Source organism: Equus caballus, chromosome 14 (assembly GCF_041296265.1).
Source record: "Equus caballus isolate H_3958 breed thoroughbred chromosome 14, TB-T2T, whole genome shotgun sequence".
Taxonomy (NCBI): domain Eukaryota; kingdom Metazoa; phylum Chordata; class Mammalia; order Perissodactyla; family Equidae; genus Equus; species Equus caballus.
Genome location: NC_091697.1, coordinates 43,441,076 through 43,468,230, shown reverse-complemented (window position 1 = coordinate 43,468,230; position 27,155 = coordinate 43,441,076). Strand labels below are relative to the sequence as shown.

At 55.8% G+C, this 27,155-nt stretch overlaps 1 protein-coding gene across 2 annotated transcripts in view; it reads right to left on the bottom strand.

Moving 5' to 3' along the window:
- Positions 1 to 27,155, bottom strand: part of CAMK2A (calcium/calmodulin dependent protein kinase II alpha) — a 61,933-nt gene that overhangs the window by 16,005 nt on the left and 18,773 nt on the right. The window contains exons 3-15 of one of the 2 annotated variants that reach the window (XM_005599297.4): positions 23,821 to 23,880; positions 17,863 to 17,917; positions 16,973 to 17,038; positions 16,791 to 16,863; positions 13,789 to 13,891; positions 12,417 to 12,500; positions 12,190 to 12,284; positions 11,044 to 11,166; positions 10,593 to 10,676; positions 9,030 to 9,072; positions 6,460 to 6,500; positions 1,647 to 1,679; positions 620 to 668 (exon numbers count right to left, since the gene is read on the bottom strand). In XM_005599297.4, coding sequence (XP_005599354.1) covers positions 620 to 668; positions 1,647 to 1,679; positions 6,460 to 6,500; positions 9,030 to 9,072; positions 10,593 to 10,676; positions 11,044 to 11,166; positions 12,190 to 12,284; positions 12,417 to 12,500; positions 13,789 to 13,891; positions 16,791 to 16,863; positions 16,973 to 17,038; positions 17,863 to 17,917; positions 23,821 to 23,880 — 909 coding nt within the window. The remainder of the gene's footprint in view (positions 1 to 619; positions 669 to 1,646; positions 1,680 to 6,459; positions 6,501 to 9,029; positions 9,073 to 10,592; positions 10,677 to 11,043; positions 11,167 to 12,189; positions 12,285 to 12,416; positions 12,501 to 13,788; positions 13,892 to 16,790; positions 16,864 to 16,972; positions 17,039 to 17,862; positions 17,918 to 23,820; positions 23,881 to 27,155) is intronic. The other variant, XM_005599299.4, reaches the window with a different exon arrangement.

Genomic DNA, 27,155 nt, shown 5'->3' with positions numbered 1-27,155 from the left:
GAACAGTCTAGCACATAGCAAGCATTCCATAAAAGGCAGCTGGGATTCCTATTACTGTCCTTGTTATTTCCTCTGTTCCTGTCTGATCACAGTTACCTGGGGGTTTGCCCCCTCGTCCACCCGAGAGTTTTTGAGGACTGCTTGCCACTGCCTACTGTGGCCCCTGCATTTTGGGGTGCTCTTAGGCCGCGTTCCCCATACTCTAGTCAATTGAACTTCCTGAATTTTTGCTTTCTCTTCCTTTACCATTACTACTTCCTGTTTCAAAAATCAACTCACTTAAAAAAATTCAAAAACACTTCAAAAGGAAAATCTATACCACTAACTGTACATATATGACTTGAGTATGTTAAATCAATTTTTTCTGATATGTATTGAAGTAAATACATAACCTCTAAAATACAAAACGTCCACCTGTATACCTCTAGGGGGCTGAGTACCCCACCCGAGAAACAGCGCCCGCAGCGCACCCAGTCTGTAAGAAGCCACAGCGAGGCTCTGTGTAGAAGAGTGGGACAGAAGGTTGGCACCAGGGCCCTTCTAGGCTGGGAGCTGTCAGTGAACGGGGCCTGCCAGGAGGCCCAGGGGGCCCAGACACTGAAGGCAAGGCGCCCCCTACCTTTGGTGTCTTCATCTTCAATGGTGGTGTTGGTGCTCTCTGAAGATTCCTGCCAAAGAGAACAGGGGAGGCGGTGAGGCCTGCCAGGCGGGCGAGACAAGGCGCGGCCAGCCGGGGGCTGCCCCAGTGGCCCGATGCTGTGGCTCGGTTTCTGTCAGCCTCACCGGCTCTGCCATCCAGATGCTGCACTGAAAACCCTGTCAGACTTCCAAGCCTAAGGAAGGGAAGGGCCCAGCTAAGCAGGTGGCTGATGGCGGGGCTGTGGAGGAAGGGGTGGATGCGAGGAGAACCCTGGCCTTTCTGGAGGGGCTGGGAGGGGCTCCTGGGCCCTGACTGCTCGAGGGAGCGAAGAGGGGGTGCGGGGGAGCAGAGAGGCCTACGGCGGCCACAGAATGGGGAAGGAATACACACACTGGCAGGAGAGGAAGAGAGAGAGAGAGGGAGGGCCAGTGTGAGAGAGGGTGGGCTTTTCAGGGGCAGAAAAACCACACAACTGAGGAGACAGCAGTGGAATCAGAAGAAGAGGGACGTGGGCCACCATGCCACCACTGGAACCCCTAGACAGAGGCAGGGGCTGCAGGCTCCTCTGCCACCGGCGGGCCCTGGGTAGCCTTGCAGAAGCTCAAGAGGGGCCTCCGCGGTGCCCACTGCTTTGGCCAAATCACGCCCCCCCTCGCCGCAACTGGTACAAACCAAGCCCTGAGATGAGTTCCAGAGCAGAGGGTGGGGAGAAGCGAGAAGCCAAGGACTGGACATGGGACGGGATTCAGATCGCCCTCCGCACTGGAGGGAGGTCTAAGGGCTACCGTCAGGCTGCTGGTCTGGGCCATGAAGTTGAGGTGTCAACAGAAACACGCAAACAACACACACACACAACACACACATTGTCACACGAGGCACACGTACCAAGCACGCCCTGAGCACCCTCTCCCCGCCCCGGGTTCCCAGTGCAGCCTGCAGGAGGGAGGCAGGAGCGAGGGTTCGAGGCCCAGCATTTACCGGCGTCTGGGAGACGGCAGACACTCACCATTAACTGAACGCTGGAACTGGACTTTCTTTTCTGGAAAAACAAGGAGAAGAGATGGGACAGGAAAAGACACAGCGTGAAAACGGCAGGGAGCAGAGGAACGAACAACAGGGGAGGTTTGGAAGGAGGATGGGCCTCAGGGTCATCCTCTGTGGTCCCTTGCCTGCATCGCTTCGGGGCAAGGAGTCAGGGCGACCAGCAACAGCTGGCCTGGCCGGGCCAGTCCTCTCTCAGCCTGAAGTCCTGGGGCCTCATGCACAGCTGCCTGGGTCTCGCCAATTCAACCACCAAGCTCCAGGCCAAGCCTCCCATGGACCAGGGCTCCCTCTACGCCAGGCTCTGATGGGGGGAGCAATCCCTGGGTCTTGGATGCCGGTTGCCTAAGGCCTCCAGAATCCAAAGCTCTTGAAGGATAAAAGGGCGCTAGGTCTAGAGATGAGGCCCAGTGTCTCCTCCTAGACTCGCCCTGCATCTCTGCTGCAAGGACCCCACTCCTGGTTTGGTTGGGTATCATAGTCACTTGGGAAATTTGTTAAAAATACAAGTAACCAGGCCCCCTCCAAGCAGTTTGGTAACTGGGTCTGGGGCGGGCCCTGGGCATCTCCATTCTAAACAATCTCCTAGGTGATTCCACAGCAGGCCTGGGGGTGGGAACCAGTCCTCTAAGTGGCCTTTGAAATCCTGCTTGTGTTCACAGCTTCAGTGACTGGTCTGTTTAGCTCCTTTATGCTGCTAGAGAAACTGAGGCACAGCCAGACAGACAGGTGAGCCCAGAATTTGAGCCTCAGGGCTCTGCCATTCAGCCTATTCTAGCTTTTGGGGGATTTGTAGCTTCCCCTGTATCACTGGCCGTGGAACCAGGAGAAGGAAAGAGAGGACAAACGTAGATCGTCTTCTCTTGGCTCTAAGCCAGGAGTCTTACAGACTCACATTCGTAGAAGGTTGCAGGTCAAGGCTGACACTTGCATTGCACAGATGAGAACCTGGGGCCCAGAGATGGGCAGTGACCCCCCCAAGGTCTCTCAGGTAGCCAATAGCTGAGCGGAGGCTGGAACCCCTAAGTACAGGCTCTCTCCGCTGTCCGGGTCTCCAGGCACCCGCAGCCTGACCGCTCCTCAAAGGCTCGTCCTTCCTGGACGCGCTCACGGCCCAGAGGCCAGGAGGCCTCTCTCCTCACTGCACTGTGGGGGGAGCACAGGAGGGACTTGAGATGCCCACAGGGTAGGCCTTTGCCAGGGGGAGGCACTGGATATCCTCTGAGGGTCCTTGGGTCTAATTCTGGGCATTCTGACTCCAGGATCCAGGAGCCTCTGAATGTCAGGGGCCTAAGATCCTGTGCCCTCCATCCAGAGCCTCCACAGACATGGCAGAGTGGCTCACTGGGCATGTCCAGTGTAAATGCCCACAGCCCCTGCGTCTGCCCCAGCTGGGTCAAACAGTGTGACTTCCACAGCCAGCAGCCTGCAGTCAGCCCCTCCTTCCCTCTCCTCCTCTCTTCCCCTCTCCTCCTAGTGTCAGCCTCACTCCTGGCTGGAGCTGGGCCAGGCACAGTATGTGTGGGAGGGGACAGACCCACACAGCTCGGCTGTCAGCAGAAACCTGAGGAGCAGTGTGGGTCCAGGAGGTTCCAGGTGGGACACGAGGAGGGAACACAGAGCAGAGACTGCATCAGATTCGGACGTACAGTGACAGGATGGGACATAGGAGAGAGAGGTCACGACGGCACGGATGGGACACCAACAGGGAGCAGTGAGTGAGGTTGAGGGGTGGGAGCGATCGGCCCCTCCTCAGAGAAGTTGGGGCCTAGGGGTGGCTGGGAGGGGTTCTTGGTAATAGAAGCACTTCTTGGTAATGGAAGCTTCTTGGTAATAGAAGGACTCAGTTTCCCTGAATCACGAATGATGTTGATGCTGATGATGACCCTGCTCTGACCGTAATTCACAAGGGCTCTCAGGAAGGGCAGAGTCGCATCTCTTAGAACCACGTGTAGAAGCACGGTTCTAAGGTTAGAGGATGGTGGAAATGGAGTGTGGTCAAAATCAGCCTTGAAAAGCCCTTAAAAGCCCATAAAGTACAGTATCGTGTCACAGCTCTAACTGCGGCCGGCCAGTTTTTCCTCCAGCCTTGGAACCAATCACTGCTTCTTCAGCGAAGCCCCAAAGCAAATTGGTGGTTTGTCTCTCAGGACCAGGTTGTAGGAAGAACACGAATTTCCCTGCTTTGACTGGAAGTGTGTTGGTTAAAGGAACACGTGATGCGCCTCCCTCAGGCCCCCTCTGGTGTGAGCCTCTCACCAGCCCCACAAACAACCATCATTGTCCCCTAGCACAGATGACAGAAATGGTGACCTAGGTCCCCAAGGGAGGGAACCGTGGGGCCCGGATGCAAACCCACGGCTTCGTGACTTGAGGTCCAGTTTACTCCTAGTAAAAACATCACAGGCCCCCCAGAGCAACATGGTGCAGGCTGGGTTCCACAGATCCTGGGCACGGCCCCCTGGGTTACTCTTGTCCTCCAGCCACACTTCCTGCTTCTTCACCCCAAGGAAATGAAGGAGGCTGAGCCCCAGAGAGTCAGTCTGGCCAGGAATAGCCTTTGAGCTTCTCTTCATCCACACCCAGGCCACCCTGGGACATCACTCAGGGTCTGTCCTGTGCTGCAGGAAGCAGCCACACTTTCTTCAGCTGCGCCCATGGGAAAGCCCTGCAGAGACCAGCCAGAGCCCACCGTGCCATGAGATGTCCTTGCCCTCGGACAGCCTCTACCTCCTGGCCTGACCCGGAGAGGAGCCAGACTAGAGCTTCGTCCCAAGACCCGGCCTGAGGGAGGCCCTGACCTCACACCCCGTGGCTCTTCGCCTTTACCAGGACCACACCCGAGAGTCAAGCAGACTGGGGCAGCCCTCCCTCCGCCCCCTCCTCCTCCGGTGACCTGGGCCACAGCCCACCAGCGCTTGTGCCTCTGCCCTATCCCCCAAATATGATTTTCCCCAGGAACCCCGCACCCCCAGTGTCTACACCCTAGGGCCAGAGAAGGGCCCAGGTGCCCCAAAACAGGCCGCCCCACACTGCATATCCCCCCATTACCCTTTCAAACTGGGGAAGAGGAGGTTTGACTTATGGGCACCCCAAAACAGCAGGTGAGCCAAAACTCAATTCTAGATTCCATGACAGGATTTGGGATGGGCACGTGTTAACTTTATAAATCGGGTTGGCTTTAAACCTGTGGTTTCCAAATATCTTCCTGCTCAAACTTTGTTTTCAAGAGACATCTCACCCAAAAGTCCAGTATATGAAACAGAAAAGATAATAAGACTGACGAGCACCTCCTGAGCATGGCCCGCACGCCAGCACAGCGCTATGCACTCAGCACACTTGGTCTCAGGTCACGCTCACAAACAGCCCTGGAAGAGGGGAACCTCTTTTGCTCCCATTGCTTGAATGAGGAAGCACAGGCTCAGGGCAGTCACATAGCCAGCCGAGGTCTCCAGCTGCTCAGCCCGCCCCAGCTCGCGGAACCACTGCCACGGCGGTTACATCAAGCTGCCCTGGTGGAAGTGGGCACAAGAAGCCCACAGCCTCCTCTGCTCATACTCCCCCTTTCTAATTGCACCCTATCTGCCACCACGGGTGCCTCCCCAGAACCTTTGGGGTCCAAGGAGTTCAGTTTGAAAACCGCTGACTTGGGCTGATAACCGAATAATTCTCTATTGCTCACGGACCCAAGATGAGGAGAGAAATGATTAGAGAGGGTTTGTTGCTTTTTTTTTTTTTTGCTTGTCTGTTTTTAAAGCTGAAATCTTAGAAATCATGGAGTCCACACCCCTCCCGCCTCACCCATTGTACCTATGGGGAAACTCAAGCCCCCAGAGGGCTAAGAACAGAGAGGAGGCCCAACTCCTGGCCTCGGATAGCCAGCCCAGATTCCCACCCACGCAGACCCTGGCAGACCAAAGCCAGCGGCCTGAGACTGTAAATGCCACTACAAACGAAGCCATGAAGCCACCAGCCCACCTAGCTGGCTGTGTTTGGACAGCGTCCCACACCTTCCAGTGTGCTGGGCACAGCCCAGCCCTGGGGCCCTGAAAAAGGCAGGGTCTCAAGAGAGGAGAACCCACAAGGCGAGCCAGTGGCAGGGGAGAAGGGAGCTGCAGAGAGCAGGGGACCAGGCCCCAGAGAGCAGAGGGAGAAGAGAGAGGAGGGAAGGAGGGGTCAGGGGGGTGTGGAGGGAAGTAGCTCGGGCATCAGAGGTGGGGTCAGAGGGCAGGCCTGGGGAGGAGGGGATTCTTGGCACTGAACCAGCAGGCCTCGGTTTGGGGGCGGGGTACCTCTGGATCCCAAAGCCGAGAGGAATGGCTGTCCATCCTCCGCAGACTTTGTGGGTTGGACTGGGGTGCACATTGGGTCAGGGGTCCACTCCAGCCAGGCCACACTCGGGAAGGAGGAGGTCACCCCTCACGATTATGTCTGTCCCTTCCTTGCATCCTCTCGCTCACAAGTCCTCCAGTCCCGGAGAACCACAGAAACCGCCTTCGGACCTGCCCCTTTCTTTGTGCCCACCCCAACCCCAGGCCACCTGCCTCTCCCACCCTCTTTCAAGCCTCCCCCTCCCCAACCTGCCCCCACCAATCCTGGTGAGTGGGTGGGCACCGAAGCCAGGTCTCTCTGTCTGGGGATCGCCCGGCTGCACGGGTGACCACATCTGCCCAGATCACCACCAGCAAGGCCTGCATCGTGCCCCAGCCCTGAAAGCCGGGCCCTGCTGGCGGAAACACAGCCAGAGGCAGGCCCTGCTGGGCTCCCAGGGGGCTTACCTTCACACCATCGTTCTTCTTGTTTCCTCCACTCTTCCCTCCTGCGGAGGAGAGAAAGTAGAGGGTTACCAATACCAGGCAGGGCACCAGGGCCCACAGGGCGAGGAAGAGCAGCATCCACGGGCAGCCGAAGGGCACGGAGCCGGCTCAGCGATCGGGGGAGCCCTCCTCCTCCTGCTCCTCCTTCCTCCACAGCAAGCCGGTGCCCACTAGGTGGGCCTGGGCTCCCCCAGTTCTCAGCAATCTCAAATGTGACCCTCTGGCCCCATGGGTTGAGGGAGGTGCCCAACGCGTCCCAGAACCATGGGGTTGCTGTTTCAGCCTGGGGATTCCCTCTGGAACCCAGTCACCACCCGTGCTGGTGGTAGCCAACCCAGAGGCCCAGCTGCCTGGCCCGGGGCTGGACGCTCCCTCCCCACCCCAGCCCATTCTAATTTTAGCCCCACGCTGCTGCAGAGGTCATGTGTCAGCCCTGCCTACTCACTCTGGACAGCTGCGAGCTGCGTTTTGCCGGTGACAAGAAGCAGATGCCCCCCTCTGGGGCCCATCTTTGCCAGAACACCCATCCCCTGCAGAGGCCTCCCCACCCTCAAACTCTGGAGCCCCATGCTGGGGCTGGCTGTGTCCCTGGTGGCCAGGAAAAGCAGAGCAACAGCTCTCAGAGAGACCCCACTTCTGTCATTCCCCTTTCCCTCCCTCCTCACCTCCTGGCCAGAGCCCTTAGAGAGGGCATCAGCCAGGAAATGGCATGAATACCCAGCCCTGCCCAGCCTGGCATCCAGCGGCTCCAGACCTCAAGCAAATGCCTTAAGTTAAATGAGACAGAGTCTCTATAAAGTGCTTAGCACCACACTTGCCCTCTACGACGTAGATGCTCAGGAAATGGTGGCCACTGTAAGTCCTTCTCCTGGTGGCCTGGAGAGGGTGAGTGTGGAGGAGGGGCAGTACAGGACATCGATGCCCCAGAGGCTCAGAGGGATGGGGCTTGTGGCTGCTTCAGCTTCCCGGTCACGCTCACATTTCCACCTATGACCCCATCCAGGCTTTCGTCCAAAGTTTTCTTCTTGCAAAGTGAGCGTGGGGGGGTGGGTACCTCTGGATCCCAAAGCCCAGAGGAATGGCTGTCCATTCGCCAAGGGCTTTGTGGCTGGACTAGGGTGCACAGCAGGACAGGGGCATGCTTGCCCCTCGTGCCTCGAAGGGGCCCCTCTCAGCGCCAGCCCCCTACAGCAGGACTGTGGGTCTCTTGAGGCCACATATTCTGATTTTCAGGAGAAGACAGAAATCTTGGCTTGTCTATGAAATCTCCTGGTTTTTAAGTGCTGGAAAGTCTTTCCAGAAATATTTTTTAAAATACCACTGGCTCCGCAAGTACATCGGGAGACGGGAACTGACCCCTGCGCACCATTTTATGAGCTCTGGGCTAGAGTTCTCTAGGGGTGCTTCAGTTGTTAAAAAAAGACTCTGACTGTCTGGGTGGCTCATCTTTCAGTTTGAAGAACTGCGGGATCCTTGTCTGGGGAGAGAGTGCGAAGGCAGTTCAAGGCCGTGGAGAATGCCCAAATCTGAAGTTCTAGGGTTTTCCCACCTCTGGGTCTCATTAGTCCAGCTGGTTAAACGGGCTGGTGGACCCTCTGAGAGAAGCCAGGGCTGTAGCTCCCCAGAGCCGACCCCTAGCTGTGGGGCCGGCCACGTGTCCACAGCAGCCCTCTCTGGCTGGCCCCAGCCCCGGTCAGGAGGCCCCTCAGGTGAGTTTTGCTGTATCTGCTGGGCTGCCTGTCAGCCACCCTGGGCGGCCCAGAGCCGAGCCTCTAGTGGGGCTGACCCCAGCATGCTCCATCCTGCCAAGGGGAGCTTCTCCCTGAGCTCTGACACCAATCCCTTCCCATCCTCTCTTCAGGACTACATGCTGCAAGTCGCCGGGCCCTCCTTGCCTTGACCAGCCTGGCTTTGGCCGAGGCCAACGGCTCCTGCCCTGGCCTCCCCGGTGACCCAGCTGGTTAAGGGCGCTTGCTCTGGGGTTGCTCAAACCCAGCTGAGAGCACAGGCTCCGCCGCCCTCCGGCAGTGCGGCCTGGGGCCAGTCAGTCCCTGCCCTGAGCTTCCGTTCCCTCATCCAGAAAATGGGCATGGCCAGAGCCCCCACCGCCTTGTCACGAAGGCCACCTGAGCAAAAGCACGGGAACCACTCAGCACAGGGCTCCAGTAACGGTGGGAAATGGGCCTATTGCTACTCCCTGGGCCTGGCTCAGTCCCTCCGGACCTGTACCCCAGCATTCGGGAGGCCTTCCCCTCCAGCCGGCCCAGCCGGAGAACCCCAGCAGGGCTGTGAAGTGGGGGAGACAGACCAAACCTCTAACCCTTCCTGGTGGGCCCTTGGCTTGCTGATCTTTCACCTTTCGCCACTTCTGGGTGCAGGTTTGTGTCAGGAGAGATAAGCCCTCAGTGACGGGATCTTCTGCGGCCCCCATTCTCCCCAGGCTCCTGGTCTGAGGGTACCCAGATATCTGACACAGCAATGTCCCCACCTCCTGCAGGATGCTTTTGGGACTTTGAGATCCCACCACCTACCAGAGAAGTTCCTGGTGGCCAGCATAGTGGTGAGGATGGCCCCCTGCAACAGAGAAGCGGAGGGAGGGTGGGGGAGAGGAGGCCGGAGGTGACCGGGGAGAGGAGAGACAGAGAAATGGGAGGGGAGTGGGCAAGGAGAGGCAGGGGCTCCAGTCAGACACAAAGCCAAGGCCTTCTGTGCCCGCTCCTCCATTTGTCCCTCAACCCACAGCCCAGGGACCACCCCTGCCTCCCTGGAGAAGTGGGGGTGAGATAGGTCTTAGCTGGCACAGCTCCGGGGACAGGGCCATCCTATGAACAGATATTAATAGGTTCCACTGGTCTGGCCAGAGCTGGTGGAAGGGCTTGGGGACACCTGTCAGCGGGGGCTCCTAAAGGCCAAGGAAGTTTCCTGCCTGGGCAAGGACAGTAGACCCTGCGCCCCCGCGGCCCCTCCCCCTCTCTGCCCTCTGCCCCAGGCCCCCAGCTCCAACACTAGTTCATCCCTCCGTGGTTCCTGGGCTCAGGATCCTGGAGGATTAACATGGAAAAACTCTCTTCTGTCAACAAGGGGCTAGGGGACATGCCCTTCTGGTGCTGAGGCTGTCTAATTTGGATGCTCTCTGAATCTGACGGTCCATTATTTTTTAGAATCCCTGATTCCAACATTTTGAGACTTCCTCCATGACAGCTCCCACTGAGGGGTAGAGTTGGGACTCAGTTCTCTTGGCAACAGGCTGGCCACCGTCCCCTTGGCCCATGTCTCCATCCTGAGCCACCACGCCAGGCCCAGGAGCAGTGGATGAGGAGTTACTGAACGAGCCAGGGCCTCAGCATCCGTCACTCAGCATGCTGATGGCTTCTCTGTTCTGACCGGCTGGAGCTGCTTGGCTGCTCTTTCTACCTGCTCACGGGGTCCCTGGCAAGGCCTAGGTCAGGAGCTGTTAGGGCCCCGAGAACACATAGGACCTGCTGAGAGGCCAGCAGCTCAGGGCCCACCTGGGTCCCACTGTGGCTTCCTCAGGGCCGTGACCCCATCCGGGTCTCTTGGTCATTCCTCTCCAGGGCTCAGCAGCTGGGGCCTCCACCCCACCATGGTGTCCTGCCCAGTCACACATCACCCCCTGAACCCTCTGCCCAGCCACGCCAAAACACTTGCAGTCCCCTGCAGGGTCAGGCTCACGCTTGCAGACTTCTGCACAGGCTTTTCTCCATCTGGAACATCTGCCCGCTGACCCTACACTGCAAATACCTGCTTCTCCTTCAGGGTTTCGGCTTAAATGCCATTTGCCCACGAAGGCTTCCGAGATCCCTCCCTGGTCCTTCCAGACCTGGTTCACAGCCCTGCCATGTGCTCCCACAGCCTCCAGGCGTGCGGTCACAAACACTCACCACTGCCCCGTAATGTCCTGGTTATTGTCTGTCCTCTCCACTGCTCGCTGCCCAGCCCAGACAGTAGGGGGGCAACAAACGCTTGTTGACTCAGTGAAGGAAAGAGCTAGTAAGCAGGGCTCTTGGCCGCTGTGGAGACGCAGGCCAAGCTACTCCCGCGTCCCGGGGGCGTGGAGGGCGAGGACCTGTTACCTTCAGTTTTCTCCTGGCGTTGAACTTCTTCAGGCAGTCCACGGTCTCCTGTCTGTGCATGCAGGAGGCCACGGTGGACCGGTGCTGGAGGAAGAGGGGGAGCGGCCAGTGAGCCGACGGCAGGCCTACCCAAGGACCCCTCACAGGGCGTCTCGTGAATGTGATTGGCATCTTGGGGGGAACAATTCCCCCTCATTGTTCCAGGGGATGTCGTCAACATTGCAGGTGATCAGCATTCCTGGCACCAGACATTCAATGCCAGTAGCACCCCTAGTCATGATGCCGACCCAGAACACCTCCCATTTCCACTGTCCCCTCAGAGCAACAGCAGGGTCAATATATCTCGGATTAAGCCCCCTTGGCCCCACGGGGGTCAGGAACAGGATTCCGTGCCGGCCTTAACCCTTAGGTCTGGAGGGCTCTGGGAAGGGCCTGGCTGAGGCCAGCTCACCGAGATCCATGGGTGCTTGAGCGCCTCGGCGGCCGTGATACGTTTGGACGGGTTGATAGTCAGCATCTTATTGATCAGATCCTTGGCTTCTGGAGTGACGGTATCCCATTCTGGTGATGGGAACTGGAAGGGGCAGAGGGGCCAGGTTTGCCCAGCCTACGCCAGGCCACCCCTGCGATCCCCCAGCCCCTGACTGGCAGGGGAGCAGGCAGGGGTCCTACTGCCCATCCACTCGGGCATCCACAACCAGGAGGAGTTGGGGCAGGTCCCCTGATCCCAGGACAAACCAGAACACCAGCTGGAGGGAAAGGAGGCCTCCCTCTGCTATTCTGAAGCTGTGCCCTATCTGGAGGGCAGAGGGGCCAGTAGGTACAGCCCAGACTTCAGAATCAGAAGGCTGAGTTCGAGTCCTGGCTCTGCCTCCTGAGCCATGTGACCTTGGGCAAGCCACGTGACCCCTCGAGCTGTCCCTAGCGAAGAAGATTAAATGCGATATTAACCACGTGGCACACAGCTTGACAGTGTATAGAAAAGCAGTATAGCTTGGCAGTTAGAAGCAGGGACAGTGGAATCAGACTGCCTGGGTTCAAATCCTAGCTCCACCATTTCTCAGCTGTGTGATCCTGGCAGTCATGCAACCTCTCTGTGCCTCAGCTTCCCCGTCTGTAAATCAGGGATAACAACAGTACCTGCGTCATAGATTGGTGTGAGGATTAACTGTAATAATACATAGAAAGCATTTAGAAGAGTGCTATATAAGTGTCAGCTATTATTACTACTTGTAGATATTAAATATATCTGTGTAAATATAGAAGGGAAGAAAGAGAGAGAGAGAACCTGGCTCCTGGAGCCTGTGCCCCCAGCTCTCCCCCACTTTGGTGCCACTTCTGCCCTCTGGGGCCCCACGGGCTCAATCCCATCACTAAGAGGCCCCACCCGTTAGGCATGGCCAGCTCCTCGCCTGGCCCCAGTCAGTCCTCAAGCTCCCCCGTCAATCACCCCACAACTAGAGAGTGGCAGGGAGGCCTAAGTGGGCTGGGGGGGCAGGCGGGAAGCATCACCGGGTCTCTGACCTCACTGGGCATTGGCTTTCATGGGAAGGGGCCTGGGGATGACAGGGAGGCTGGAGACAGGAGAGACACTCACATCATAGGCTCCGGCTTTGATCTGTTGGTACAGACGGTGCTGGTCTTCATCCCAGAACGGGGGGTACCCAACCAGCAAGATGTACAGGATGACCCCTGGGGAGAGGACCAGGACATCCTTTAGCCTGCTGCGAGGAGGAGCAATGGGCGGGAGTGATGGGAAAGGAGAGAGAGGACACCAGAGCTGCAGGCGGCCGGGGGGATGAAGGGGCCTTGGGATGGACTCACCACAGGCCCACAGATCCACTGGCTTCCCGTAAGGGTCCTTCCGCAGCACTTCTGGGGAGAGGTATCCAGGTGTCCCTGCGAACCCTGCTCCCCAGACACACAGACAGGAAGACACACACACAGAGGGTGGTAAGTAACCTGGAGCAAGAACCTGCTGGAAGAGGGATATGGGTTGCCCTGGAGATGGGGAAACGCCCCGTCGCCCAGAGCGGGCCTGGTAAGCCAGTAACAGCGCTAGACCAGGGTGGACAAGCACCTAGTACACCTGTCACCACCCCCACTCCAGAACCATCAGCAGAAGCCACTGATCAGTCCCAGAGCTCTTCCCACCGAGTCCCAGCTCAGCATCACAAACTCTTAGCACAACCCTCCCAGCAGCCACTACCAAGCAATTGCTGGTGGACTCGATGAAACGTCCTCGCCGTGTCATTCCAGGCTGAGCTGAACCCTTGCCCACTCCACGCTCCTTGTAGGAGCTGGTCCTGGGGTGGCAGCTCTGTCCCTGACTCTGGCTTCGCCCTAAGTCCCTTGGGGAGGCCTCTTTTCCTTCTACGCCTCAGTTTCCTCATCTATCAAGGGTAGGGATTCCTATCTTACATACCTCCCAGTGTTGTTGTGAGAATCAACTGAAACAACAGATACTCAAAGTGCTTGAACAGGTAATCGTAAGAATAGTTCCTATGTACAGAGTGTGAGTGCTAAGCAGGGCTGCGCACTTTCTATGCCCGACCTCATTTAATCCTCACGCAGCCCTGAAGAGCATTCTTTCATTGTCTCCTTTTTTCCGAGGTGGAAATGAAGGCTCAGAGAGGCGAAATGCCTTTCCCAAAGTCACACAGCTCGTAAGCAGCAGAGTCGGGATGTGAACCCAGAGCTCTGGTTCTTAACCACTGATCAGTAGTGTCCACTAGAGTGTCCCCACGTGGTGGAAAGGAGTCAATGATGCCAAAATCTCAGCGCACACTGGGTCATCTGAGCTTCGGTCCTGGCTCTTCCCCTTTTAATCTCCCCAGATCTTTTCCAAGTTTTTTGGCCTCTGTTCCTCGTCTGTAAAATCAGGGTAATAATCTCCTTTGCCCAGGCTGTTAGGGGAACCCAAGGGAGCCCCTGGCCCACAGCGAGGGCATGTGTGCCTGTGAAGAAGCTGTGGGCTGTTTGAATGATAACCATGTCCCTGTGCCTGGCCCCTGGGAGATAGGATGGGCAATACCCACGGACCCAGAGGCTGGGTGGGGTGGGACTTCTGTTCCCTGAGCCCTGGCTGGTGCGACAGCTGTCTCCAGCCAGCCCCACCTTGGGCAGAGGGTTCCTAGAGACTGACATTTCCACACCAGACCGGCCCCCCATCCCCTGCCACCGGTGCCCCACTCACCGAACCACGCCTGCTGCTCCCCCTCCACCTCAATGGCCAGGCCAAAGTCCGCCAGCTTCACTGCGGCGCCCTTGAGCTTGGAGGCCAGCAACAGATTCTCCGGCTTCCCGGGACCAGAGAGAAGAGGGAAGAGGGGCGGGAGAGGGCCAGAGGACAGTGAGCAGGTTCAGAACCTCACGTCCAGCGGCTGGGGCTTCCAGGAGGAACAGCCACACCATCCAGAGGTGCCCTCCCCCACCTGCAGTCCCAACCACAGGACCCTGAGCCTCAGGCCCCAGAGAGGGGACCACCCCACTGCAAGTCCTCCGCCTTCTGCAACAGGAAGACCTTTCCTCCACCAGCCATCCCCTCCTTCCCTTCCCCTCAGGTCTGGGCTAGGGTTGAGGTGAGGGCGGGGGTGCGGGGACAGCCACCAACACAATAAGGAAAGAGAAACAACATTTACTGTGGACCTACTATGTGCCAGCCACTTGGCTAAGAGGTTTGCATACATCATCTCATCAGCCCTTTGGGGCAGGCACTATTATCCCCATTCTCCACAGTGGCCTTCTTACAGCCCCTGAAACAGTCATCCTTGTTCCCACCTCAGGGCCTTTGCACTTCCCATTCCCCCTGCCTGACTTGCTCTCCCTCTGAACTTCACAGGGCTGGCCCCTTCTCTTCATCTGGCTCTCACCTTCATGTCACCGCCTCCAAGAAGCCCTCTATGACTACTCTTTCTAAAGGAGGGGCCCCCAGGTATCCTCTGTCTTAGCTCTTTGTTACCTTCATAGATCTCATCACAATTTGTGATGTTTTTCCCCACTTGTCTGTGTGCTTGGTCATTATCTGTCACCTCTGCAAAATGTGAGTTTCTTATCTGTCCTGTCCACCACTGTATCACCAGCACCTAACACAGTGGGCAGCACGTAGCAAGCACTTAATAGGTATTTGCTATATCTGTAAAGATGAGGAAACTGAGGCTCAGAGAGGTTAAGTGATTCGACCAAGATCACACAGCTGATAAGTGATAGAGCCAGAATCGAGGCAAAGTCTGGCTCCAGAACAGTGGTCTCAAGCACTCTAAGCTGAGAGATGGGGGGGCCTCGTACATGCCACGTGACCTCTGGTGCATCAAGGCTGCTGTCTTCTGCTGGGTCCAGAGGAGAGGAAATCCCCCTCCTTGAGTGTAGACTCTCCAGCTAGATAGCACAAGCTACTTCTGTGCTGTGGAACTTGAGCAAATTATTTCCCTTCCCTGAGCTTTAGTTTCCTCTCAGAAAAATGGGGATAATGCCTACCTCATGGGGTGTCATCCGGGTTAACTGGGATAATCCACGTAAAGCACTTTGTGGTGGCCTACGGCAAGCGCTTGAGACGCGTCCGTACTCATATTTTCTGCTCAGTGGCGGGGCTCCCAGTCTCTGAAGACAGCTGGTTTCCTCTGACCCCCTCCCCCACCGGGACTTTCAAGGGGTCCCGCACCTGACCTTTCACTGCCCAAAGTTAGGCAGGACGCAGACAAATATAGCTCTGTCTGCCCCTCGTCAAGGCCTCTTTTGTCCTCTGGGGACTGTGTTCCCAGCGTGTCCCGGGTCTCGGTCGCCGTCCTGCCCTGATTTGATGAATGTGCCACTAATGAATCTATCTGAAGTGGCCTGAATTGGTGCTGCCTCTCCTCCTTCCCCCTCCCGTGCAGCGGCCGCAGCTATAATGGGACAGGCCCTCGGGGAGAGCCGCCCTGCGGTCTGGCCAGAGACACTCTTCCAGCACACGCTCGCCTGGGGGTCTGGACTGACCCACTGGGGGCTCACCTGGGCTCAAGTGAGGAGCCACAGATGGCTGTGACAGTCAGAGGTGGGGAGGGGTTCTGGTCAGCGCATTGCACCCCAGAAAGGGACCTGGAAAATGAGGATGCCCAGGGGGGTGCCCAGGGTGAGGAGGGCCTGGACATGCCGTCCTGGGTGGGGATGGAGAACAGCCTGCAGAAGACTCAGGGGCTACGACAAGAGGCCCCAGGGCTGCTCTGAGGTGGATACTTGATCTGCGCGGCCCCAAAGGGTAGAACTGGGGTTCACAGGAAAAATCCCACAGCAGGACAGATGGAAGAAGCATTTCCCAGTGGTGCAAGGGGCCACCTCATCAGAAGTGAGTTCACAGTCACCGAAGGCCAAAAAGAAGAGGTTTGATGGACACCCAATAGGGTCACCTAGAAGGGGCTACTGTAGAAGCAGGAGCTGGACTGAGTGGCTTTTTAGCCCTAGGACACCCAGGGCATGGGATGTGGGGTCAGAAGTTCATGGCTCCAGTCTGAGCTCAAGCACGGCTGAACTGCATACTCTCAGGCAAATCCCTTGGACTCTTTAGGCCTTAGTTTCCTGCTCTGCAAAGTGGGGACGATGTTATGAGCTACCAGCGGCTGATGCCACGAGGCCCAGCAGAGGAGAGCCGAGAAGTCTGTGCTGACTGGGCAAAGCCATGCGGCTGGTGCCGGCCCCAGCCTGCCCATCTCCTTAGTCCTGACCATCTCCTTCTCCAGGGAGAGGAGGAAGGACGCCAAGGGCCTCAAGCCCTGTCTTTCCTCTCCTCCACCTGCCAGAGACCTGGAAACAAGAGTAACATCGCATCTGTGTACCAGGCACTGGTGTCTCCTCTGACATCCTCACCAACCCTGTGCCGACGTTGCTATGGCAACCCTCACTGTAAAGAAGCTGAGGCCGTGCAGCTAGAAAGCGGCCTAGCAGGGATCTGGACCATACCATAGCCAATCCTGGCAGTCTAACTGCGTCTCACCTGGCCAGGCACAAAGCATGTGCGGCTGGGAGTCGGGAGACCTGCGTCCTGAGCCCAGATGCTCGACCTCCCTGAGCCCAGTTTCCGCATTGGAACAGTGGGGGAAATAGTCCCCATCTAGCCCAACTCAGGGAAATTGAAGGGATTCTGGGAATACTGCAGGCGGAGGGAAGGGCAGGGGCAGAGGGGCCAGCTCCCTGGTGAGCCGCACCCTCAGGCGAGTTGCTCACCTTCAGGTCCCGGTGCACCACCCCCATCTGGTGGCAATGCAACACGGCCTCCAGGATCTGCTGGATACAGTGACTGGGGAGAAAAAGGAAGGGGTCATCGTGTGAGGGGGCCCCCCCCCCCGGGAAGCCAGGCGAGATGCCCTGTCCTGGGACGCCACTGCCAGGTCACACCCGGCACTCACCTGGCATCCGCCTCGCTGTAATACTCCCGGGCCACGATGTCCTCAAACAGCTCCCCGCCAGTGACCCTGGGGAGACAGGCATGGAGTCACCCTCTCACAGAGGCCCCAGGCAGCTAAGGGCGAGGCCCAGGGACCTCAGAACCTCAGCCCCCAAACGAGGGACCCCAGGGGTCATGGGGGTGCCCCCTGCTACAACCCCTTCCTGGCTTCCAGCCCATCCTTCACTGACTTTCGTCCCCTCCATCCCGGCCCTTGTCCCCACCAGGCCCAGGCTGAAGTTGGGACTGGAGGTGGGATACCAGGAACCCATCACTAGGATTCAGTAGGCTCCTGGAGCCCAAGGGCTGGGCTGTTCTGTTTTTCAGCAGACTTTATCTTTAGAGTAGCTTTAGGGTCACAGCGAAATTGAGCAGAAGGTACAGAGACTTCCCATAGATCCCCTCGCTCTCCCATTATCAACATCCTAAGAGCCCAGAGGAGACCAGTGTCCTTGCTGAGCTTCTCTGCCCACTGAGGCCTATCATTCCATTATTGTTCCTCATTCAATCGACCGGCTTTAAAAAACTTTAAAACTCTTCCAAAAGGAAACTTTATACCCCTGCTAGAAATGGAACACGAGCATCACTGGCCACAAATAGAAACAAAACTAAATATATGATGGCGAAAGTTAAAAGTGTGTGTTGGTGTTTCAGGAAAACAGATGTGTGCTGCTCGGGTGGCAGGCTGACTGTGATTTGGGAAACTGTATCAAAAGAGGGGATTCAGCCCAGCCTGGGGGCAGCTGGGACCCCTCAGGCCAAGAGATCCAGAGAGGGCACCTGTGCTCAGGCTGCCCAGATACCCACAGGACATCCCGGGGCGGGGTGGGGCGGGGTGGGTGCCAAACTCACAGGTCGAAGATCAGGTAATGGTGGCCCTCCTCAGAGATGCTGTCGTGGAGCCGGACTGTGGGAAGGACCAGGCAGCCAGTTATGCCGGGCACACTGCTCCCCACCCGCACCCACCCTCCCAGCCCTCAGACAGCCAACACTGCAATTTCTCAGACAGTCACTGAGCACAAGCTAGGTACCAGGTGCTTTGACAAACGCAGGTGAACAGGGCTCACTGACCTTAAGCATCGCCAAAAGAGGCCTGGGCTTAAATATTACGGACCCCTGTTTTGGTCAAAGTTTGGCTCTCTCTCCTTTCCAACTCTCAGTTTCCTTGCTAGGCAGTCACGGAACGAGCCTGTGGCTCAAATCTCTGCCACTCATTAGCTGTGTGACTTTGGGCAAGCTGCTACGCCTTTCTGAGCCTCTCTTTCCTTGCTTGCACAATGAGACTAAGACTCCTGGACTTGAAGGCTTATTGTGAGAATTCCATGAGGCACACAGTGGGTGCTCACTCGATGCTGGCCCTGAGCTAACATCCCCGCTCTGCTTCTAGGTCTGAGGAGATAATAGAGCCCGTGAAGGCGGCAGTGACAGCGGTCCCTGAGTTCTGACGTGCTGAGAAACTGTTCTCTCTTCATACCTCATTTACCAAGAACAGAGGCAAGGCTCCCAGGAGCCCAGAGCTCCCCAAATCGCCCCTGAGCTGCTGAAAGGAAGGGCCTGAGGCCTGGGGCTGACTCTGGGGGCCCGCACGCTGCCAGCCAAGGGCAAGTTCTCCGAGGACAGGCTCACGTCCTCCTCTGCGCCACAAACTAAAAATGTCCACAGAGCGGGTGCTGGCCCAGAGAATTGTGACACATCGCACAATGGAAAATTACACAGCTGTTAAAATAATGCCGCCATTATGTATCCTCTGGTTTGCAACCCTCTCTCAATTACGTTGTTTGCTGAAGAAGCAAGTGCAAAACAGTGTACATGGTGCTTTTGAAAAAGGATGTATTTAAGCCTGTATGTGTCCTAAGTCTTTCTGGAAGGATACAGAGATGTGGGCATTGGGGGTGCCTTAGGGGAGGGGAATTGAGGGAGCAGCGGTCATGAATCTGTAAGACTTAGTTTTCACTGTCAACTCTAGTGACACCTGAATTTTTGCCATTTACATGTATTTCTGATTCAGCACTGAGTCCCTTAAATCACTTATGGCTCTCAAGTCTGCACACAAAGTTTGGAGAAGCAGGCATCGAATAGAATACCCCAGAATCGGTGCCTACTGGGGAGGGGAGATGGGGACCAGAGATGGAGGAGGAAAGGCACACAAATTTAAATAAAAATTTTTCAAAATTCTTAAATGATTGATACTTATAAATAATGAGTGACAGATCTTTTAAATATATTTTAAAGTAAAACTGAAAAGCAGGTCACCTAAGAGTATATATAATATAATCCTGCTTTAATTTTTTACCATCATTTTCTTATAAAAAATTTCAAAGATAATCATGTGAACACTCATGCATGCACCACCTGGATTCTATCATTAATGTTTCCTTATACTTGCTTTATTACATTTCTATCCATTCTTCCATCCATTAATCTATTTTAATTTTTTAATGCATTTCAAAGCAAACACAGGCCTAATTTTTTTAATGTATATGTGTATGGAGCCCCTGTGTTTTTTTGTGTGTAGAATCTGGCAGCTTTCCACTGGTGCCCTGCCCAGCCCCCCTTTAGTAAGATGGTGCAGCCATCGTATGGCTGCTGGGAGGTTGGCTGCTAACAGCTCACAGTTGCCCCCCTTTTCTGGAGAGTTGCCCACTGCTGATGGAGCCACCTTGCCTATGAGGTTACCTGCAGCCTTCAGCCAATAACTGAATGTATGGGAGGCAGGGTTGGTGCAAACGTCCAGTCTCTTTGCCTTAAGGAGGAACAAATCCAAGACAGGATTTATGCTCCAGAGGCGCCCCCCCTGCACCCTCCACCTGGGATCCGATCAAAGTTAGACGTGACTTGATGCCACATCCCTGCTCAGGTCCTTCCCCTTCTCCATACTGACTCACCCCGTCACTTACAGGTCTCCGCTGGGAGCATACCCTCAATAAACCACAAGCACCTGAACCCCTGCCTCAAGCTCTGCTTCTAGGAAACCTGGCCTGAGATAACATGGACAGGTGTACTTGAGTAGGTACACACATCAAATATCATGTGACAGCTTATATCATACAGTCTTAGCTCTAGATGCTGAGGTTATGGGAGATACTTTGAAAATTATTTGTCTTCTCATTTATCTACAATAAGCTTGCATGATTAGTGTATCAAGATCAAGTTTTGAAAAAGGGCGTTTCCGCTCCCTGCCTTCCTCCAAGTGTACTCTTGGGGAGTGGCCTCCTTCCTGGCTATTCTTCTCTAGGTGAGTTTTTAACTCCCCTTTCCTGAGTGTGAGAAGCTCTAAGAAGCTAAGCGGTGGCCAGAAGCATCACAGGAAGGGCTTTTAGGACCAGTCAACAGCCATTCAGGAGGAGCTCCAAGCAGGCTGGGGACCCTTAGAGAAGGTCCTAGGGCTCGGGGAAATGGACGGAATTGGCGTGTGTGTGTGTGTGTGGGGGGGGGGGGGTGTCTCAGAGCTGACCCTAGCTCAGATGGTGCCTTTGTGCTGACTGTAAAAGGCTGCCCCTCTGAGCAGCCAGGCGAGGGGGACACGGGCTGGACCAGCCCCCTCCCACGGGAGGTACTGGAGTCGGCTTCTGCCCCTGAGAGGTGGCTGAATCACAGCCCGGAGCCCAAGAGGAAAGGCAGGATTCAAGGGCCACAGCTACCCACTGGTCCCACCTCCCCAGGGAGAGACTGGTGAGTCTGTGCTCATGGAGTGATGCTGTGACTTTTTGACTTTTTAAAATATTGTCATAGAACAAACAAGTCTGTAACCTAGTCTTCATTCATGCAGCTGAACGCATGAATTTCTGACATTCCTGTCATATTCCTAATGGTTATTTTTTTCTTGGAAGCTGAAGGGTAGTACTTGTTCCCCTCTGCATGTGTGCCCCTGACAACACACTCCTGACGTCCACTTGGGAAGCTAAACAGAATGACTGAGAACGTGGGCTCTGGAGTTGGGCTTGCTGGCTTCACCTCCCAGCTCCACTTCTTACAAGCTGTGTAACTTTGGGCAAACTATTTACCCTCTCTGAGCCTCCATTCCCAGCAGCAGTGCTAATACTACTGGACTGCTGTGGGGGATTAATGAGACGATGCTCGTAAAGCACTCAACACAGTGCCTGGCATTAGGAAGAACTCAATAAATGAAGACATTGTCATCATCATGGACCAGCCTCACTTCCCTTCTCCACCCCAAATCATATGCTAAACTCTCAGGTTGTCTGCTGCATACATCCTGGGGTGGCCTTCAGGGGTCGCCCCATAAGCAGGTGGTAATGGTACAGAGAGCAGGGTACTGTCCTCCCCCAAGCAGGATCTTGGAGGTAAGCGCTCTGCACATGGCACAGTTGGACCCACCTGTGCTGAGCCAGGGACCTCCCTGACCTGGTCCCCTTGGGGCTGGGCAGCAGCCACACATAGGCAGCAGCCAGGAAGTAACCTTGGCTGGATTCACCAAGCAGGCTGAATAGGACTCAGTCTAGTTTCTCCAGGCACAGACTCGCCTCTCAGCTTCTGCATCCACATCTGTACCTGTCTGTACATCTTTGGGCCGATTACAATCTACTTTGAAGTGAGAAGCTTGAAGGATTAGGAAGGGGCAGGCTCCCACGACACTTCCATCCTTGACAACAGCGCCAGGTTCTTCTGAGGGTCTGCCTGTTCTGGATCTCAGCTCTGCTCTCCGCTTCCTTGGGTATCAGCCACCCACGCCCCAGCCCCCATCCGTCACCCTCATTTCGTCCGTACATCCTCAGGGCCCTGGCACATGGTGGGGCTTCAGATGCACTTGACATCAGGTAAATGGAGGAATGAAGGCATAAATGATTCAACATTGATGATGATGACGAAGATGACAGCTGTCATTTCTGAGGTTCTACCACGGGTCAGGCTTGTGCTAAGCGCTTTACTTGGAATATCTTAATTAACCCTTCCAACAGTTCTAGAAGGTGGGTGCCATGATCATCCCCATTTTACAGAGGGGGCTACCAAGGCTCAGAGAGGTCCATAGCCAGCCCAAGCGCAAACACCTAGTCTACGGCAGAGCTGGGATTTCAACCCAGATGTGTCTGACTGCAAACTCCATTCTCTGAGCCACGATGTTCTATATAGCGCCCCAAACTGCTGGCCAAAACTCTCGATGGCTCAGAGGAATGAGAATTGTATGGAGTTTCAGAAAGGATGTTATTCAGAAAGGATTGTATGGAGTTTCAGAAAGTCTTCAGGCAAGGTTGTTCTGTGGGAAGATGTAGACTGGGGAAAAGGAGGGCAGCTTAACGACAATAAAGCACTTCCCTCGGGACTGTCACTGTGCTATGCTTTATTTATTCATTACAGTCCTATTATGAGGTAGGTATCATTTCCATTTTCCAGAGGAGAAATCTGAGCTTCAGCCTGGTTAAGTGACATGTCCAGGGCCACATAGCAATTAAGCAGCAAACCCAGGATTTGAGCTGCAGCCTATTAGCTCCAGAGCCTGTAACTTACTGCTCCCCATTATAGCTAGGAATGGGAGGGAGAAGCGGGCACAGAGGGGAGGAGGCAGCCTTGACCTGAGACAGCTGCAATTGTGTAGCAACACACACACGCACACACTCCCTGTCTCCTTCCTCCAGAGCTGACAGCCTTTCTAAGAACCATGGGGCTCTACAGTCACCGATCACTCACAGTCTTCTCCATCGTACAGCTGGGGAGTTGGAGGCCTGGAGGGGGCAGGAACAGCCCAAGGCCACACAGTCGAGGACCAGGGTCCAATCAGGGTTGTTCCCCACCAGCCCCCTTGCTGTCCCTTCTCTGATTCTGGCCCTGGAGCCTTGGGCTGCTGTTTGTGCAGCTCTGTTCCCTTCCCAGGCACAGGGAAGGGGAGGTGCCTTCTGGGTATAAATAGCAGATGGAGATGCTTCTCTCTAGCAGGAGAGTTAACCCTTGGGGCCCTGGGCACAGAGAGATGCTTCTCTCCCCAGGGAGAAGGCGCAGTGGCGGTCAGAGTTGGAATATTCCTTCGAGACCACCTAGACCTTGCTCCTCAAAGTGTGGTCTGTGAAGCAGCAGCCTTGGCATCGCCTCAGAGCATATTAGATATGCAAAGTCTCAGGCCCCACCCAGACCCACTGAGCCAGAATCTACCTGTTAGCAAGATGCCCAGGTAGTCCAGACAACCCTCTCCTTATGAAGATGGGGGAAAGTGGCTCAGAGAGGGTAGCGCTCCTACCCAAGGTCACACAGCCATTTCCCGACAGAACTATATCTAGAATCTGTGCTTCCTCCTCCCATGACTCAGAACCCTGACAGGCAGGGACACAACCCGCCATTTGTGCAGGGGTGGGGAAGGGGAGGTCAGGCAGTGGCATATTATTTCATGCCCATCCCCACCTGCTCTGGGCCCAGCCTCTCCATGCAGTCTGTGCTCATTCTACTCCTGGGGCAGAGGTCACTTCCCAGCTTGAGGGTCACTGTTCTAGGCAGGTGGGCAGGGCCACGGTGCCAGGCTGACTCAGCATAGGGGTGGGTTTGGGGAGTGGACTGCGCCGGTCAAGGCCAAGCTTGGCCTATTTTCGTCTCTCTCAGAGCTTTGGAGTTTTCCTGAAACAGCTTTTCTGAAGGAGGCTGCTGGCAGCGTGGGCTGGGAGGAAGGGCCCCTTCCTCACCTTCCCCCCAACCAAGCTGGTCTCTGAGGAATGTGGAAACCACTAAAGACACCCCCTTTCCCAGTTCTATTTCCACCATCCCTGGAGAAGAGAGCAGTTGCACCACCCCCCCAACACCCACCATGCAGGGAGGGGGAGCCGGCCTGGCCCCACCCCGCACCCTCACTCGTCCCCCGCGGCTCACCAATGTTGGGGTGCTTCAGCAGGCGGCAGATGCGGGCTTCGCGCTCCAGCTTCTGATGGTCTGAAACACAGATGCCCAGGTGAGTCCCAGGTGAGGCAGAAACCTGCACCCACTCCGTCGCTCCCTCCTCACAGCCCTCAGGATCTCACCTCCCGGGGCAGCCCCTGCATCCTGGAAAAGCTTGCCTTTCGGGCAGGGCCTCCTGGTCTTCCAGGAAGGCAGCGGGATGCAGCTGCAGAGGGAGAGGCCTGGGTGCAGTACTCAGAAGTCCCCTCCCCTCTCTGGGCCTCGGTTTCCAGGGCTCTCAGACAAGGAGCATCCATGAGCCCCTTCCTGTAATAAGCCCCAGGGGCCATGCAGCCTGGAGCCGCCCCCAGGCTGGCCTTTGCTGCCCTTCCTACAGCCCTGCCCTCACGCGGCACTCCAGCCACACTAACTACTGAATTTCTCTTCTCCTGGCACATCCTGCTCAGCCCTTCCACTTCAGGCCTTCGCACACATGGTTCTCTCAGCTTGGAACACTCCCCTTCAACCTCCCATCCATCTCCTGGCCATCATTCACTCCCACCCATCCTTAGATGTTGCCCTCTCCTGGCAGCCTGCCCTGACTGCCAGCCTGGTAGGGGCCCCTCCTCTGCCATCTCAGGGCCCCTGGTCAGCACGTTGCGCACTGCCTCATGGGTATCTCTAGCCTTGAGGGCAAGGACTCAGTCTCTGTTGCACCCTGCCATCTACCCAAATGCCTGGCACAGAGTGGGTGCTCAAGAAATAACTGAATGAAAGAACAAATGATCGAATGAACGAATCTGTCTAAGGGAGTGGAATTCCCTGCAGAAGAAGAGCTGCATTAATTCACAGAGCCACCTCCCTTGCAGAGGACTCCGGGACGAGGACACAGAGAGCCCCAAAGAATCTGCAGGGTAGAACTCGTATGTGGCAGCCTCGGGGCTTCCCCAGAGCTCTCATCCCTGCTTTCCAGGACTTTCGTCCAAATCCCCTGGATCCCCCACCCACTTGGGAGAGAAGCCTTGCTCAGGACCTGCCACCTGTGGCCTCTGCATCTGAGGCGGCTGGGAGCAACCATAGCTGTGACCCCATTCAGTCTTCCCGCAACCCTGGGCTATGGCCACCACTGTCCCTATTTTATGCATTTCTTAATTCCCTTTTTGGTGCTTTTCTCACAATTCGGTGCTTAATGCCTAATTTTAAAAACAAAACAGTAAAAAAAAAAAAAAAAAGCAGCCAGTATGAAACGTAGAATATTCACTATGTTTCAGGTGGTGTGCAGAGCGCTTTCATACATTTCAAGGCCTCATGACAAGCCTTTGAGGGAGGTGCTATCACTGTTCTGGCTTTACAGAGGAGGAGACAGAGTTTCAGAGAGGTTAAGCAGCTGGCCCAAAGTCGTGCCAGTGGTGGGCAGTGGAGCCCCGCTTTGTCCCCAGGCGGCCAGACTCCAGGGGTTACAGTGTTCTCCACGCCCTGAGTCACCACCACCACCTCCACCTGCCCCCAATTCCTGAGTGGGAAAATCAAGGCCCACAGGAGAGAACTCACTAGAACCCCGGTCTCTGAATGGCCCCTCCAGAGCAGGCAGGCACCAGGGAGGGCGAGGAGGATGTAGAAAGTCCCAGCCCCTGTCCCCAGGCAGCCAGCTCGCCTTCCCCCGGCCCCCTCCATGACAGCAATCGCCGGTCATCCTCAATGGCTGCGCAAGCCAAGATCGATACTGAAATGTGGCTTTTCCATCAGCAAAGCAATTAAGGCCAATCCTGTTTCCGTGGGGTGTACCCTCAACTCCCCAGCTGAAGGCAGCTGCAGGTTAGGGGAAGGGAGCCCGGCTCAGGGTTGGGGGGCATCCTCCTGGGTCTCCCTCCCTCCCTGCCTCCTTCTATATCCTCCAGGGTAGGGGAAGGCTGACTCCCAGGCAAAGGAGGGGGAACCCCCCCAAGGGCTGGCGGAGGCCCTCAGTGGGCTGAGGAAGGCGGGACCCTCCCCAGGCTCCATGCCCTGTCCCCAACCCCACCCATCCCCAGCAGAGCCAGAAATCAGGCAGGTCAATGTGGGGCCTGTCAGAGGGGGCTGGGAGCCTTCTGGCCCAGGCTACACATTCATGCAGAGGGACCTAACCTAGAATTCTGGTGTTTTCCCCACGTGAGGTCACCTAGGAGCAGAGTTGCATGGACAGCATTGAAAGAAGGAAGCACTGGTCACCCAAGTTCGGATCTACACCTGGTTGCCAGACCTCATTGCTGGAAAGGTGAGGAATTAATCGTTTCTGTAAATCTCGCAATCGTCTTGTGTGAAGGACAATACATGGCATTGCAAATTTCAGTGCTAAAAGCGTTCAGTGTAAACATAGACGTTTTATACGATAATTTTTGTAACTCTCTTTGAAATGTTTCCATTTTCTAATATACAGGGAACCTCAAGAAATGTGGGGACCACATTGCTCTTGACTTCTGAGGCCTTGCTCCGTTATGTAGATGGGGAAACAGGCCCAGGGAGAAGGGAGCAGTCCCTTTATCAAAATTGCTCATCAGGTGGTCAAGTCTTCCTAGAACTCAGGGCCCTGAGGAACCACCCCGGATGCTCCCCCTGACCCCTGCCCTGACCAACAATGCTCGGCAGCCAAGGACCTCTTATTAAAATATAATTTAGCTCTGCCCGCTCCCTGGCTTCCAACTCTCCCACAGCTTCCCACCGTACTAAGATACAATCCAAACTCCTTGCCACGGGGAGCAAGACCCTGCTGGGTCCTGCTTCTTCTTGGCCTTGAAGCTCCAGCAGCATTGGCCCCCTTTCTGGCCTCAGGTGCATCAAGCCCCTTCTCACCTCAGGGCCTTTGCACTTGCTGCACCCTCTGCCTCAAACACACTTCTCCTGGGTCTTCTCATGGCTGCCTCCTTCTCCTCAAGCAGATGCCAGCACAATGTCACCTCCTCAGAGAGCTTCCCTGGCTGCCTTTACTGAGGGTCCCTCTTGCCCCATCACTTCCCCATTACCTTGTCTTATTTTCTTTATAACAGTCATTGCTACCTGAACTTACCCAGCTTATTTGTGTGTTTACTGTTCTTTTCAATTTCCCTCCCTAGAAAAGAGGTGCAGTGAGAGCAAGACCTTGTCTGTTGGTCACTTACATGTTCCTTGGGCCTAGAGTCACTCGAGCAGCTTCCCTAAGTTCCCGTAGCTAAGAAGTGACAGAGCTGGGATTTCAACCCATGTTCATAATTACTACACTATGTGCCTCCCTTCTGATAATTAGTTGATTGATAAATCAATCCTTCCATCTCAGTAGAGTCCCACAACAGTAAGAGGTCGGAGGGAAGCTAGTC